This window comes from Macaca mulatta, chromosome 2, assembly GCF_049350105.2.
Source record: "Macaca mulatta isolate MMU2019108-1 chromosome 2, T2T-MMU8v2.0, whole genome shotgun sequence".
Classification (NCBI taxonomy): Eukaryota; Metazoa; Chordata; class Mammalia; order Primates; family Cercopithecidae; genus Macaca; species Macaca mulatta.
In genome coordinates, this window is record NC_133407.1 from 4,070,224 (window position 1) to 4,086,630 (window position 16,407).

General features: G+C 44.2%; 1 protein-coding gene and 1 long non-coding RNA gene across 3 annotated transcripts in view; one reads left to right on the forward strand and one right to left on the reverse strand.

The window, feature by feature from the left end:
* Nucleotides 1-8,192, reverse strand: part of LOC144338969 (uncharacterized) — a 186,832-nt gene extending 178,640 nt beyond the window's left edge. The window contains exons 1-2 of the long non-coding RNA XR_013413480.1: nt 8,104-8,192; nt 5,577-5,695 (exon numbers count right to left, since the gene is read on the reverse strand). This is a non-coding gene — a long non-coding RNA (uncharacterized LOC144338969). The remainder of the gene's footprint in view (nt 1-5,576; nt 5,696-8,103) is intronic.
* A 336-nt stretch (nt 8,193-8,528) lies between these two features.
* LSG1 (large 60S subunit nuclear export GTPase 1) overlaps nt 8,529-16,407 on the forward strand; it is a 30,165-nt gene continuing 22,286 nt past the window's right edge. For both annotated transcript variants that reach the window (XM_015132543.3, XM_015132544.3), the window contains exons 1-5: nt 8,529-8,675; nt 10,570-10,696; nt 14,113-14,233; nt 14,396-14,482; nt 15,040-15,126. In XM_015132543.3, coding sequence (XP_014988029.2) covers nt 8,577-8,675; nt 10,570-10,696; nt 14,113-14,233; nt 14,396-14,482; nt 15,040-15,126 — 521 coding nt within the window. In that variant the 5' untranslated portion in view covers nt 8,529-8,576. The remainder of the gene's footprint in view (nt 8,676-10,569; nt 10,697-14,112; nt 14,234-14,395; nt 14,483-15,039; nt 15,127-16,407) is intronic.

Sequence of the window (16,407 nt, forward strand, 5' to 3'; positions counted from 1 at the left end):
GACGAGGTTTCACCATGTTGGCCAGGCTGGTCTCAAACTCCTGACCTTGTGATCTGCCCACGTTGGCCTCCCAACATGCTGGGATCACAGGCGCGAGCCACTGTGCCCGGCCTGTAATATCGTCTTTAACTCTCTGCCTCCCCCAATAGACTACAGGCTCCTTATGGCTGTTGACTGTATTTTATTCACACTTTGTATCCCCAACTTCTAGCATAATGCCAGTCACCAAACTAATGTGTGACAAGTGTTTGTAGAATGAACATTAACCATGTGTTTATTTTCAAAGTCATGGGACCGTCACGAGCACAGACTGTCAGAACTGGAAGAGCCTTGTCTGGAAGGCCCTTCAAGATAATCTAGTCAACCTCCCCTGGCTTTACAAATGAGGAAACTGAGGCCCTGACAGCACAGGTGCATGGCCATGCAGTAATTTAGTGGCCACACCAATATGAGGACCCATGTGGCCTGAATCTCAATCCAGGGCCCTTTCCTGTGGCTAAACGTAAAGCCAGAAGCTTCTGGGGTTTTTTTTGTTGTTGGTTTTTTTTTTTTTTTTTTTGAGACGGAGTGTCGCTCTGTCGCCCAGGCTGGAGTGCAGTGGCCCGATCTCAGCTCACTGCAAGCTCCGCCTCCCGGGTTTACGCCATCCTCCTGCCTCAGCCTCCCAAGTAGCTGGGACTACAGGCACCCACCACCTCGCCCGGCTAGTTTTTTGTATTTTTTTTAGCAGAGACGGGGTTTCACAATGTTAGCCAGGATGGTCTCGATCTCCTGACCTCGTGATCCACCCGTCTCGGCCTCCCAAAGTGCTGGGATTACAGGCTTGAGCCACCGGGCCCAGCTAAGCCAGAAGCTTCTAAACACATATATATGTAGAACGCACATCCTTCGTTTGCTCCCCCTCTAGGAAGTGCTGCTTTGGGGCTCATAGGTTCATTTGATGACCTGAACAGGAGCAGAAAGCCAAACATACTTCCCCCTGTGACTTGACTGAGTGGCCACTCGCTGGACCCCTTAATGAAAAGTGCACTTTGCTAATGGCTCTCATGGCCCCCAAAGACGTTAGAGTCAAGCATGACTGTCACGGGACTCCACCAGTGAGACAGCTCTCTGTAGTGGTGGAGATCGCACTTGGGTCTCTGAAAGTCTGGCAGCCCATTTCCCATTGCAGGAGAAATAACTTGTAGTCAAACAGTGCCCAGACCAGGGCCCTCTTGAGGAAAGAAGTGGACTTGGAGCATGGAAGGATGGGCAGACTGCTGTAGACGGAGGCAGGAGAGAGTGGTCCAGAGGAGGAAAAGGGCCCATGCAGAAGGCAGTTAGTGTCGAACATCCAACAACCGGGCAAGAGGAGGGAACGCAAAAGTACCGAGCTCCCACTGCATGTCACACACTGTGCTGAGTCAGATCCGTCCAAAGATTTCATGCTCCTAAGAGTGTTGTCAGGTCTGTGCTAGTCTCTTCATTTTTCCGGGGGAAAGGACCACGGCTTGGAGGAGTTAAGAAATTTGCCCAAGATCTCCAAAGCCTATGTTCTCTGTGTTTGGGTCAGGCCAGGGCCTGACTCCTGATGGCCCTGAATGGCAGGCAGAGGCATCTCATAAGCTGTGGTGAGTCACTGGAGGCACTAGAGCAGGCACGTGCCATGATCAGAGCCAAGGCTCAGGTATACAAGATTGGCCAAGAAGGAATCCTGACCCCCACCCTCCAGCCCTGACTCACTGAGGGTCCCGGAGCACGCTGCTGCTCTTCTCTGCCTGTTGGGGAGCTGAGCAAATTCGCGTTCATTTCTAAGATCACAGGAAAGCGATAGGTATTTCCTACAGCTGCCATGACAGATTACCATAAATGAGGGGGCTGAAAACAACAACAATGTATCCTCTCACAGTTTTGGAGGCTGGGAGGAGGCAGCATCCTTCCTTGCATCATACTGGCTTCTGATGGTTGCCTGTCATCCTTGGCATTCCTTGTTTTTTAGACATATCGCTCCAATCTCTGCCTCTGGCCTCTCCTTTGTCTTCTGCATATGCAGCCACATGTTTCTCTTTCTAAAACAGAAGTTACTGGATTAGGGCCCATCTAATCCAGTATGAGTTCTTCTTCACTTGGTTACATCTGCAAACACCCTTTTCCAAACCTGGTACAATGAGCGGCTCATGCCTGTAATCCCAGTATTCAGGAGGCCCAGGCAGCAGGGTCATTTGGGCCCAGGAGTTTGAGACCAAGCCTGCACAACACAGTGGAACCTCATCTCAAAAGACCTCTTTCCAAAGAAAGACACATCCACAAGCACTGGAGGTTAGGTCTTGCTCTGTGGCCCAGGCTGGAGTGCAGTGGCGCTATCATAGCTCACCACAACCTCAACCTCCTGGGCTGAAGTGATCCTCCCACCTCAGTCTCCTGAGTAGCTGGAAACACAGGTACACACCACCACACCCAGCTAATTTTTTCTTTCTTTTTTTTTTTTTTTTTTACTTTTCTGTAGAGATGGAGTCTCGCTATGTTGCCCAGGCTGGTCTCAAACTCCTGGGCTCCAGTGATCCTCCCACCTCAGCCTCCCAAAATGCTAGGATTACAGGCATGAGCCACCAGGCCTGAACATGTCTTTTTAAGGGACACCATTAACTCAAAACAGAAGCCATGTTTCCAACAAAGCTCTCTGAAAATAAATAAATATAAAAGACAAAAGATCAAAACAGAGCCCATGGCAGGAAATTGCAGGAGTGAGAAAGGACCAATAGACAAGTCAGAAGTCTATGAACTCTGGAGGTCACCCTGTGACCAAAGCTCCCAGAAATGTTCTCACCATGCCCCTTGCCTTGGAGCCTCTCCTCTCATGGGCTGCCTGCTTGGAACGTTGGACAAGGCCCAGGCAGAAATGCAAGGGCACAAGAAGGAAGCCAAGAGTGATGAAACCATGAGCCTTACAAGCGGGCCTTCTCCTCAGTGCCACCAAAGGCAGGGACCAGTCAATATTGGTTTGTCCCCTCTGAAGATGGAAGGAGGAGAAATCATTACCCCTACATGATTAAAGCAGAAACCATGGATCTTTCCTTCAAACTGATTATTTTTAACATTTCCACTTGTGTTAGTAGTATCTGTGACTAATGATGGCTGAATTTGCTAAATGGTGGTTCGCGGTACCCTCAACTCTCTCATGACAGTGAGGGCAAGATGTACTCTTTTTCTCATGTTACATGGTGAAGCCACCAACCTGCTTTTGCCAACCTAGGCACCCTTTCTGAGACCATCACTGTTCCCTTGCTATTTCAAATACTGGAATGAGGCAAGAGATAGCATATAGAGGAAGACAACCTACCAGGGTCAGGAGTCTGTTAAGTACTTTAGCAGTTCTTTATTCCAACACCCACTCTGAGGCTTGAACCTGACGTAGAACATCTGACACCTGATTATCTGGCTTTTGCTTAAGTACCTCTGGCGGCAGGGAGCTCACTACCTTACTAAGTTGTCCAATATATCTTTGAGCCCCTCTGATTGTAAGAAGTTTCCAACAAATTGAACCTAAAATTGTATCCCTGTGATTTCTACCCATTTGTTCTGGTTGTTCTTGCCTTGTGTCTTCTCAGAACAGTCTTCTTTCCTTTCCCTATGACAGTCCTCCACATAAATGGAAATGGTTCCCACATACCCCCAGAGTCTCCCTCCTTAGACTAGTCTCATTTCTATCACCTTGTCCTCATACAACATAGTTTTGCATTCCATCACCATCCAGGTTTACATGCATATATTAGTATATTTATTATGGTGATTTAAGGAGACGGACCACTTTTAGAGACAAAATGTAAAATCCTGGTGGTCAGAGGCCCTCTTAATGGAGTAAGGTCTGCCCGGTGGTACACCTTCATGGCTGTACCATGACCTGGCTCAAGTCAGGGAGCCAGGTTCATGGCTCCCTGACTTAAGCTCTTTAACCCTGGCTGAGTCTATTAGGCTGATCACCAGTAAAGTGTAAGCTCTTCAGGGCAGGGAGTTTGTCCAGTGCTGAATCCTCAGAGTCCTGTGATGAATAAATGAATGATGAATGAGTGAATGAGTGAATGAATGAGTGAACAAATGAACGAGTGAATGAGTGAATGAATGAATAAATGAATGAGTGAGTGAATGAATGAATGGGAGAAACCTAGGACTTTCCACGTGCAGATTTTAGAGTTGGTGATTATTAATTCTACTTTTAGCCTCCTTTATTTTACTTTGCTTAACTTAACTGTATTGAGTCTCAACTTCTACAGCTAAAAGTGCAGTAAAATAACAATACCCTTTTTCACTTGACTGTCAAGAGGGAGAAAGTAACTGCAAAGTCATCTTTGAATAAAAGACACTAGCTATTCTATACATAACACGAGTTGAGAAAAAGTTCATGGGTTCAAATACATAGGATCTTGGGGCCTGTGTCACCAAAGCAAGAGGTCACTTTTCCTTGCACAGGCAAGAAAATCAATATTTGAGCACAGGGCCTCAAATTAATCCATATAATAACCACCAATAAATGTCTGCTGACAGCAGCATGACTATGGTTGACAATATTGTGTTGTATATTTCAAAGTAACTACAAGAGAGTGTTTTGAATGTTCTTACCACAAAGAAATGATAAATGAGGTGATGGATATGCTGAATACCCGGATTTGATTATTACCCAATGTATACATGTATCAAAACCACCTCATACATACATACAATTATTATATGTCAATTAAAAAGATTTTTAAAAATCTGCTGAATTATGAAACTCATGCGAGAATCCACCCATTTTCAATAGGGATAAACTGAGAATGGCAGATAATCATAGGCGGTTTCCCTACTGATTCAATTACGCTCTACAGAGGCTGCCAGACGTCTATTTTCACAACTCTCAGCCTTATGCAAACTGTTTCAATGTCCTTGTAGAAGGAGGTGGTGTATCACATGGGAAAGGAGGAGAGACCAGGCTGCAAGCTTGCCTTGGAACAACTTTTCTGCCACCAACTCATTTTTGGCCAAGGTATGAAAGGAAAAACAATACAGAAACCAACCCACTCTTTCCTCTCCTTCCGCAGACAGATGTGGAGCCCAGAGGCACAACAGTGTGGACCTGGAGAGCTGAAAGCAACTCCAACGTTTGTTGCTGGGTGTGGGTTTCAGAGCTTGTAACTACATTTGCTCAGACGCGGTAGAAATCAAGCGTTACGCAACCCCATGAATAGGGAACACTCCCTGTGTCACTATTTAGAAGCTGGGTGCCAGGCTGCCAATCTCCAAATCAATGCAGCCTCCTCCAGGAGCCAGCTTGTCAGAGGATCCTGGCTTTAACGGAAGTGTTCCGCTGTGTGGGGAATCGGGAGGATCGGACCCATCTTCCAGTCACCAGCCTGGTGGGTGAGAGTTTCCGCTGGCGTGAGAAAGCAGGGAGAGGGGTTCGGCTAGGCAGTGTTGTTCCTGAAGTGTGTGGGTGAAATGGCTTCTGCAGTTGGAGGGCAGGGACCTGGCCTGATTCATCGTGGCAACCCCCTCACTTGGGCAGCAGCCAGCACCTTGCTCCACCCTTCATCACCACCATCATCACTCCCCCACAAGCTTACCTCGTTCCTTTTCATCTGTGTCCCATGATCTTGTCTCATCAACACCCTCAATTCCCTTCCTCCTTGTCCTTCTCACTGAACGATTATCCAGCTGGGCTTTCACCTTCATTGCTTCGTTTCTGGGGAAAGAAAATGTGTTCAGCTGTGCCCAATGGTACTCCCACAAATTACTAGGCAGTGACCTTGCAGCATTATCTCATTTGTTACCTCTTCGGGACAGGAATTGTTATTAGCCTCATTAACCAGACAAGAAGACAGAGACTCAATTGTCTGTCACTGGTAGATTTTCATAACGTCCTAGAGAAATACAAGAATTATCTATGCTTTTCTTGTCAGCTAGGAGTAGTTGCTGCTAATTAAATCTTTATGACCTTTTGACTCCTCACCATTCCTGATTATCACTTTGGTTTATTTGGTCAAGATTTATTTTTATTTTTATTTGAGACGAAGTTTCACTCTTGTTGCCCAGGCTGGAGTGCAGTGGCACGATCTGGGTTCACTGCAACCTCCACCTCCCGGGTTCAAACAATTCTCCTGCCTCAGCCTCCCGAGTAGCTGGGATTACAGGTGCGTGCCACCACACCAGGCTAATTTTTGTATTTTTAGTAGAGACAGGGTTTCACCATGTTGGCCAGGCTGGTCTCAAACTCCTGACCTCAGGTGACCCACCCGCCTCAGTCTCCCAAAGTGCTGGGATTTCATGCGTGAGCCACCACACCTGGTCTTATTTGGTCAAGATTTTTTAAGACCTTAGAAAAGTAACAATGGAAAACCAAAGTGTTTATTTTCTCCAGAGGTGACAAAATCTGAAAAAGGAAACTAGGATGAAGTCCCAAGTTCCTGGTTGAGCTCTAGGAATGCAATGGCAAGTTTCTTTATCTCACCTCCTAGTATTATCAAAATGTGAAATCTACCTAATCTTACTTCATCAGTTAGTTTGATCTTTAATCATTTAGCTCTGGAGAGATAGACAGGAGCTGTCTACTAATTCAGTTTCATGGGTTTTCTTCATATCTTCCTTCTGGAGATTACGTGTAGGATTTTAAAGATACACTGTTTCTAAATTGGGAAATGGGAGAAACCATGTTCTGATGCATCCCTTTGCTCATCTGTGAGCTCTGCCTTCTCAAAGGCTTGCCAACTACTTCGCAGCTTGTCAGCGGTCCCTTGGGCATTTCAACTCACTTCAATTCAGTAAGAGGGGTAAGGTGTAGCACACAGAGGGCCTGGCAGGGAATTCAGAATGGGTGGGAGTCTGGACCCAGTTTCGCCTGATACTAACTTGCTGTGACCTTTAGCCAGTCCACTTCTGTCTTCATTTGCACCAGAAAAGAGGGGACTACTCTTGCTCCTCAAAGTGTAACCCAGGGACCAGTAACATGGGTATCACCTGGAAGCTTGTTAGAGCCACAGGCCTCACCCCAGAACTTATGAATCAGAATCTGCATGTTAACGAGATTCCAGGGGATTTATATGCACATTAAAGTGTGAGAAGCCCTGGGTTAAATGGATTCTTGATCCTATGATTTCTTTTATTTCTTTTTGGTTGTTGTTTTAATTGACAAGTAAAAATTGTATATTACTTATGTTGTACAGCATGTTTTGATAAATGTGTACATTGTGGACTGGCTAAATCAAGCTATGCTAAGTAATATATGCATTACCTTGATCCTATGATTTAAAAATACATGTTTGGCTGGACGCGGTGGCTCACACCTGTAATCCTAGCACTTTGGGAGGCCAAGGTGGGCATTCACCTGAGGTCAGGAGCTCAAGACCAGCATGGCCAAACCCTGTCTCTACTAAAAATACAAAAATTAGCCGGGTGCGGTGGCACGCGTCTGTAATTCCTGCTACTCGGGAGACTGAGGCGGGAGAATCACTTGAACCCGGGAGGCAGAGGTTGCAGTGAGCTGAGATCACGCCAGTGCACTCCAGCCTAGGGGAAAGCGAGACTCTGTCCCAAAAAATAAAAATAAATAAATAATACATGTTAACAACCCTCATTCCCCGCTCTCCCCAGGGGTGTACAGGCTAGTGACAAGCCTTGGGTTTGATTCCTGACACTGCACGCACTCAGTCTATGACTTGCTCAAGCTGCTTCCTCTCTCTAAACATCAAAACAAAGAGACGGTTCTCTGGATCAACGAGAATGTAGTTCACCAGCACACAGCCAATTCTAAGCTGACTTTCTATTATTCCCATTATAGGGAAATCAAACATTCAAGGGAGGAACAGAAGCCCAGGCCTCTAGGAGTGGAGCTGGCTCGCTGTTTTCACTTTCATTTTAATTATTTGTAAAAAGGGTAATGAAATTGTAACTAGAACCGTTAAAACATTTTTTAATTTGAAATAAAGCGTAAGTCAGTTCCTGTTAACTTTCCTTACAACCTTGCCAAGCTCCGGAAATACTATTCAGCCTCTCATTCCAAATTCACATCCAGGCGAAGACTTTTCTCCCCACGTCGCAGCTGGGGACGGCTAGGTAAACAAAAAGCCGCCGTGCTGGACCTCGGAGACACCACACCTTGGGACGCCGGCTGACAACCAGCGCGGGGAACCTCCCCGGTTCCAGCGCCTCCGAAACATTCCTCCTCGGAGTCTCCGCGTCCTTCTGACGGAAGCGGCGGGAGGCGGAGCTAGTGCCGCGCATAGGAACCGCCCTGTTTTCGAGGTACGCTAGTTTCTCGCCGGACGCTAAAGACCGCCGCACAAATCAAGAATGAACCATTCTTTTAACTCAGTCATTTATCGAAACTCGAGACGTTCGCCAGGAAATCTATAGATAAGTTCCCAGAACCATTTTTTCACTTATATTCTATAATGCTGGCAAGCTCGAGACGTAAAAAGAGCACTTTAGGACAAGTCATTCTGCTTTCCCCTCTCAAGTTTGAGCCTGAACTACTTGGGCTCGCTTATCGTCACTTCCGGGGATCGAACTGTGAATCCCGGAAACTGCACGCGCGGAGCGGGGAAGCTTCGCCCAGTGGTCGTGTTGCCATGGGCCGGAGGAGAGCCCCGGCCGGTGGGTCGCTGGGACGGGCCCTTATGCGCCATCAGACTCAGCGGAGCCGAAGCCATCGTCACACTGACTCCTGGGTAAGACAGACCATGTCATCTTTCTTATCTTTTCTGTCTAGCCTGAGTGCTGCAAAATTCGGGGTCAAAAGTCAGGTAAGTTTTGTGGGAGGGACGCCTCAGCCTGGTTTTGAAGGACGAGTTGGAGTTTCTGCCAAGCCAAGTAGCAGGCCCTCCTCCTGGCAAGGCCCAGAACGCAAAGGTAGAAGAAGCTTGAAAGAAGGGTTAGTGTGTTGATAAGGCGTGGAGTGAGAATGTGAAGAGTCTTCAGTGCCAGGTCTTGAGTACGTTTTGTGTTTTGCCCAAGAAGCCACTGAAGTGCTTGGAACTTCCAGAGCAGGAAAGAGACACAACGTATTTTTGTATTGATTTGTTCAAAGAATGGATCCTCCAGAAGCGGTTGGTTACTGCCAGAAATACAGAATAATTCCCTTGCTTCACCCTGACGAAGCACCCCCTAGTGGTTTAGCTCAAAGATAAATCATTCATTTTTCAGGTGTGACGGGACCTAATATTTTACTAGGCTATAGAAGGATCTTTAAAAAAAATGAAGTGATTTGACTTGTGTTAATCATTCTAGACGTTATTTTCACCATTCATTCCCCCAGTAATGAATGAGAACATTTGAGTTCTAAGATCGTGTGCTAAAGTTAAGTGTGCCCCTGGAGCTAACTAACCGTGTGCCACTGTCATACCAGTTGATTTTCATCCATATAGTCTACAGAGTAAACAGCATAGAGTGCTTATCAGTATTCATCAGGTTAGAGTTACTCTGGAGATTAGATTACTGGTAATTTTTATTAGTTTTGAAGAAACTTGTTATTAATGAAGCCTTTTAGGAAATAGGGGGAAGATTGAACATGAATGGTAAAGAATTGGATCCTAATTCCGTATTTTTGCTGATTCTATGACCACTTAAACCTTTGGCCTTTAATATTTATTTTTTCATCATTCAGTCATTCATTTTCAGAGACAGGGTCATGCTCTGTCACCCAGGCTAGAGTGCCATTGGTGTGATCATAACTCACCAGCTCACTACAGTCTCCACCTTCTGGGCACAGATGATCCCCCACCTTAATCTCTGACTAACTGGCATTACAGGTGCACAGCATCAGGCCCGGTGGTTGGTTGGTTTGTTTGTTTTTTGGAGAGACAGGGTCTTGCTATGTTGCTCAGGCTGATCTCAAACTCCTGGCCTCAAGCAATCCTCCTGCCTTAGCCTCTTGAGGAGCTGGGGTTACAGGCACAAGCCACCACGCCTGGCACTTTTTTTTATTTGTACCTATACTAAGTATATAGCTTAGGGTGATGGTTATCAAACTCTGGGTTGTGTCTGGAAATCAATTTAGTGGTTTGCAACTAGCTTTTTTGTTTTTACTTTTTCCCCAGCAAGATAGAGAAATATCAAAATGTGTTACATGTAATAGGGTGTGGCTTCAGTATTCTTTTGTTTCCATTTTACTGTACGGAATGGTACTTGAATGCTTGTATCATTATATGTACATACAACTTTGGGTCACTATGTAAAATGTATTATTGTGGGGCTATATCAGGTAAAGTTTTAACTAATTTTGACTAGCAGAGTCAATCTGGGTTCAAGTTCCACCTCTGCCATTTAGCTTTCGACTATAGGCAAGTTATTTTATCTGTTGAAGCCTTAGTTTCATCATCAGTGAAGTGAAAATACAATAAAATTCACCTCAAAAGTTTTTGAAAATTAATGAAATGGTGAAAGGGAACTGCCTATTATGAGGTAAGAGCGTGCTCCTTTAAACGTTAACTATGAGTAGTATTGATTCTAAAGGGACTACAACCATCCTCAAGACTATAGACTAGTTGCAAGGAAGTTTAGAGCTTATTGGATGCCAAGAGCAGAAGAGAGCAGCTGTATTTATCACCCTGTGTTTTTTCATAGTTGCACACAAGTGAACTCAATGATGGCTATGATTGGGGTCGTCTTAATCTTCAGTCAGTGACCGAAGAGAGCTCCCTTGATGACTTCCTTGCTACTGCAGAACTTGCAGGAACAGAGTTTGTAGCGGGTAAGCTGTTTATTGCTGAGTGCATGTGACACTGTCACATTTCCATCTAGGGCTGAGGTTTTGTTTTTTGTTTTTGTTTCTGAGACGGAGTCTCGCTCAGTTGCCCAGGCTGAAGTGCAATGGCGCGATCTCGGCTCACTGCAGCTCCGCCTCCTGAGTTCAAGCAATTCACCTGCTCAGCCCCCTCCGAGTAGCTGGGACTACAGGCAGATGCCGCCACGCCTGGCTAATTTTTGTATTTTTCGTAGAGACGGAGTTTCACCATGTTGGCCAGAATGGTCTTGATCTCCTGACCTCGTGATCCGCCCACCTCAGCCTCCCAAAGTGCTGGGATTACAGGCGTGAGCCACCGCGCCCAGCCTGAGTCTTGAACAATGAATAGATGTTAGAAGGACACATGAGATAAGACCTTTTACACAGACAGGCAGAGGACTCGAGCCAAGATGTGAAGCAGCAGCCGACTTTGTTCAGAAAACGGCTAGAAGTTTGACTTTGCTAGTGCAGGGGGCGGGATGTGATGAGCACAGGTGCTGAGCAGGTGGATATGGGCCAGATTCTGGAGAGAACAAAGGTTTAAGGGAAGCTTTAAACAAGTGTGCAACATGATTTCATATTTCATTTTTCAGTGTTTTTTGGGGGGATGTGTGGGTTCCAGCTTTAATGAGCTATATAATTGGCAACTAAAAATTGTATATAGTTACAGTATATAGTGTGATGTTTGGTTTTATATTATATATGTATATATGTAGTGAAATGATTACTAAAATCAAGTAATTAACATATCCATCACCTCACATTGGTTTTTTTTGTGTGTGTGTGGTGAAAACAAGATATATACTCTCTTAGCAAATTTTGTATTATTAACTAGTAAATACATGATTATCAACTATGGGCACCAGGCTGTACATTCGATCTCCAGAACTTATTCATCTGGCCTCAGTAAAACTTCACTGTTAGACCAGTATCCTCCTATGTCCCCCACTCCTAATCTCTGCTAAACACCATCTTCTCTCTGCTTCTGTGAGCTCGACTTTATTCCACATGTAAGTGAGATCATGCAGTATTTGTCTTTCTGCGTGCCTGGGTTATTTCGCATAGCATAGTGCTTCATTCATATTGTCACAAGTGTCAAGATTTCCTTCTTTTGTAATGCTAAGTAGTATTCCATTGTATATATACATATACCACGTTTTCTTTATTCATTCATACATTGATGGGCTTTGAGGTTGGTTCCATATCTTGGCTATTGTGAATAGCGCTGCAGGGAACGTGGGAGTGCAGATGTCTAATAGGTACATGAGATTTCATTTTTTAAAAGATCACTGATGAATTTTAAGGAAGCAAGATGAGTTAGGAGACCGTATCACTTTAGTCTAGCAAGAAAAACAGGCCAGAACTGAAATAGAGATAGTAGAAGAATGGAGAAGATAAGAGGAACAAGAACACTTAAGGAGCTAGAGTAAACCAGACTAATGGAGAGGGTAGCGTAAGCGAAAATGAGTGAAGGGACAAAAATAAACTGCTGGGTTTCACAATGAAATACCACTTCACCCACTAGGATAGCTAAAATAAAAGAGGCCTGTAACAAATGTTGGTGAGGATGTGGAGAAATTAGAACTTCATACATTGCTGTGGGAGTATAAAATGGTGTTGCTGTTTTATACAAAATTTTGGCAGTTCCTCAAAAGGTAAAACATAGAATTACCATCTGATCCAGCAGTGCCACTCCTGGGTGTGTGCCCGAAAGAAATGAAAACACGTCTGCACAAAAACATGTACGTGTGTATTCATAGCAGCATTATTCATAATCACCAAAAAATGGAAACACCAAAAAGTCCTAAGCAGGCAAATCTACAGAAAGTAGATGATTTCCACCAGGTACCTGGGGATGGACAGTGACTGCTGATGGGTAAAGGTTTCCTTTTGGGGTGATGAAAGTATTCTAAAATGGATCATGGCGATGGCTGCACAACTCTGTGAACATACTGAAAATCATTGAATTGTATGCTTTAGCGGGTGGATTGTATAGTATGTGAATCATATCTTAGTAAAGCTCTTTTCTTTTATTCTTTTTTTTTTTTGAGATGAAGTCTCTCTTGCCGCCCAGGCTGGAGTGCACTGGCGTGGTCTCGGCTCACTGCAACCTCCGCCTCCCGGGTTCCAGCGATTCTCCTGCCTCAGCCTCCTGAGTAGCTGGGATTACAGGCATGTGCCACCACACCTGGCTAATTTTTGTATTTTTAGTAGAGACGGGGTTTCATCACGTAGGCCAGGCTGATCTCAAACTCCTGACCTCGTGATCCCAAAGTGCTGGGATCCGTGAGCCACCGTCCCGGTGCTATTTTCTTCTTAAAGTCAATTAGTAATCTCTGCGAGAACAGTTTTAGTGGAGTGATAGAGCCACAGCTGGAATCTAGAGAAACAGAAAGTGGGAGGTGAGGAAGTCAAGGAATGAGCAAGTTGTATTCTTCTGAGATATTTGACTGTGGCAGGGAAAGAGAAGTGTAAGGGCGTGTGTGAGAAGGATCTGGGTTAATGGTAGTATGTTCTTAGGTTATGGGGTGAGACAGTAGAGAGGGAAGTTGGAAAGATTTGTTTTGGCAGTATCTGTTAGAAGTTTACAGTTACAGGCCGGGTACAGTGGCTCATGCCTGTAACCCCAGCACTTTGGGAGGCCGAGACGGGCATATCACCTGAGGTCAGTAGTTCGAGACCAGCCTGGCCAACATGGCAAAACCCCGTCTCTACTAAAAACACAAAAATTAGCCGGGCGTGGTGGTGTGCGTCTGTAGTCCCAGCTACTCAGGAGGCTGAGTTGGGAGAATTGCCTGAGGTTGCAGTGAACCGAGACTGCACCACTTCACTCCAGCCTGGTGACAGAGTGAGACCCTGTCTCAAAAAAAAAAAAAAAAAAAAAAAAAAAACCGGAAAGCAAGTTTACAGTTGCATATCCTATGAGCCAGCACCTCTACTTCTCAGCATCTACCCCGGAGCAGCAGAATTGCCCGGAGAACTCTTGAAGACAGATTCCTGGCCCTATCCTCTAGATTCTAGAGCATCTGATTCAGTGAGTGGGGGTTAGAGCTGCCGCATTTACATTTTTAACAAGCTCCCAGATGATGCTGTATTTTAATAATGAAAACTTGGAAACTGAATGTTCAGTAGTAGAGAAAATGTGATATAGCCACAGTATGAAATACTGTGCGGCAGTCAAAAGGAATGTAGTAACTCTGGATAGTTATTTGGTATAAAACTTCATTTGAGAATAATAATTCATCCAAGGCTAGAAGAATCTAATCAAGAAAGCTTAAGTTCTCTTAGGCTCTCATTTTTAGTTTTCTAAGTTTATCAGTATGACCAAACACTCTGTATCTACATTGCCTCTTAAGTAATAGTACTTTTCTTTATTTGAACAGAGAAACTTAATATTAAGTTTGTGCCTGCTGAGGCTAGAACTGGACTACTGTCTTTTGAGGAGAGCCAGAGAATTAAGAAGCTCCATGAAGAAAACAAACAGTTCTTGTGTATACCGAGGAGGTGAGCTGAAGAAGAATTTAGAATGCCACAAAACATACAAGGCCACTGCGTATTCGTTTTTTAAATTGCTTCTTTTTCTCAGCTACCATTATTAGATCCAAATTCCCTATCTTATTTTGGTTACTTATATGAGAAATTTTTTTCCTTCTATGATTGTTTCAGACCAAACTGGAACAAAAATACTACCCCAGAAGAACTCAAACAAGCAGAGAAAGATAACTTTCTAGAATGGAGACGTCAGCTCGTCCGGTGAGTATCATAGACTCTATGGCAACTTACCTTGAAATCCCGAGTTCAGACATTTGGTGTGCTTACACCACCGTTTGCATTTTGAAGTTTTGATTCTTTTAAAAAGGAAATGGTAGCATTCTGCTAACAAGTGCAAATGGATGTGTGCAGAAACGAGATTGCTAGGTGCATATGCGTCCTTGCACAGACAGTGAGTCGGTTACTCTGCGCGGCTCCAGGCCCTTTCCTTTCATTCACCTCTTTGGCCACTGGGCGCCCTGGAGTTGATCGCTGCTCGCCTGCACATTTTTCCAGAAAGAGTGTGGGAAAGAAGTGACTTTGTGTGACAGGGAAACTTTCAGGGCATAAATAGCTTCAGGATAAAATTTGAATCTGGTGGAGTATTGTCTAAATAAATAGTATTTTTATGGTGTCTCAGCAGGAAATATATAAAATAATTTGACTCTGGATATTTGCGCACCGTACTTATTTTTAATGTAATGAATTTGAGCATTTACACTGCTAAAAATTGTCTATTATAATCTGGCAAAGATATAAACTTCTCATTCAAAAACTAGGCTAGAAGAGGAACAAAAGCTGATCCTGACTCCATTTGAACGAAATTTGGACTTTTGGCGCCAGCTCTGGAGAGTCATTGAGAGAAGGTGAATCCATCATTTTCTTTTGTGTGATAAAGACATTGTGGGGAAGTTATGTTCGATTTGGATGTTGATATAGGCTTATAGGCTCAGGGCATGAAGAATTAAGCTATGCAGAGGGTTACTAAGAATTATTATAAAAACACAATATGATACTACCATATATTTTGTAGAGGTTTTTTGTTATTAGATGAATATGTTGATAAGCGTGTGAGAATAATGAACGTTTTCTATAAGATGAATTCTGAAGAACCTATATAGATATTTTAGCAAATGTATATTTAGTTTCTACTGGTAATGTGGAAAATATGAGTACGAAAAAGAGTTAAGTTCCTGCCTGCAAAGAGCATCTATGTTATGGGGCGAGGCGGATGTCACAGCTCGCGTCAGCCGACTGTCACCATGTTCAGCTAAATGCTAAGCAAAGCACCGGGAACCAGGGGCACACAAATGAATGAAATGCAGTTCTTGTACTCAGAGAACTTAATACATGCGAAAATACAGAGGGCAGTAGAGTTCCTGCTTTGCGGCGGACAGAAAGGCAGGGGGCTGAGTCATAGCAGAGAAGGAGAGGTTGATAAGTATTGAGGAAATCATGGGGTGGTTTTTATGTTTTTTAATTGGGCTCTGAAAAGAAGAAAATGATTTTGACAAATTGAGAATGAGAGATTTTTATTCTTTTTCGTGTAACACTAAGGAGAATTCCTGATTGTTGGAAGTTGATGAATCACCTGTCTCTAATCTCACCTCTTTGGTGTAGTTAAGAGGTTTTTGTTTTCCTCAAAGAGTTTCTGAATTACTTTCAAGGATGCCATAAATGAACCTTATATTTGAAATGATGTTTTTCAACAAGGACCCTTCAGGCTGGTTTTTGTTTTCTTTGAAATCTATAACGTGAACCTAGTAAGAAGACTAGGAAACAGAATGCCTTAATTGGGATTCTCAGAAAAGAATCTTATCACATTTAGCATATTGTTATTAAGAAAACAGGGCCCAACCCGGTGGCTCACGCCTGTAATCCCAGCACTTTGGGAGGTCGAGGCGGGTTGATCACTTGAGGTCAGGAATTTGATACCAGCCTGAGCAACATGGTGAAATCCCGTCCCTACTAAAAATACAAACATTAACCAGGCTTGGTTACTACTTGGGAAGCTGAGGCAGGAGAATCGCTTGAACCCAGGAGGTTGCAGTGAGCCGAGATCGCACCACCGCACCCCAGCCTGGGTGACAGCAAGACTCCTTCTCAACAAAAAAGAAAACAATACTTGGACTAAACTTGTAAAGGTC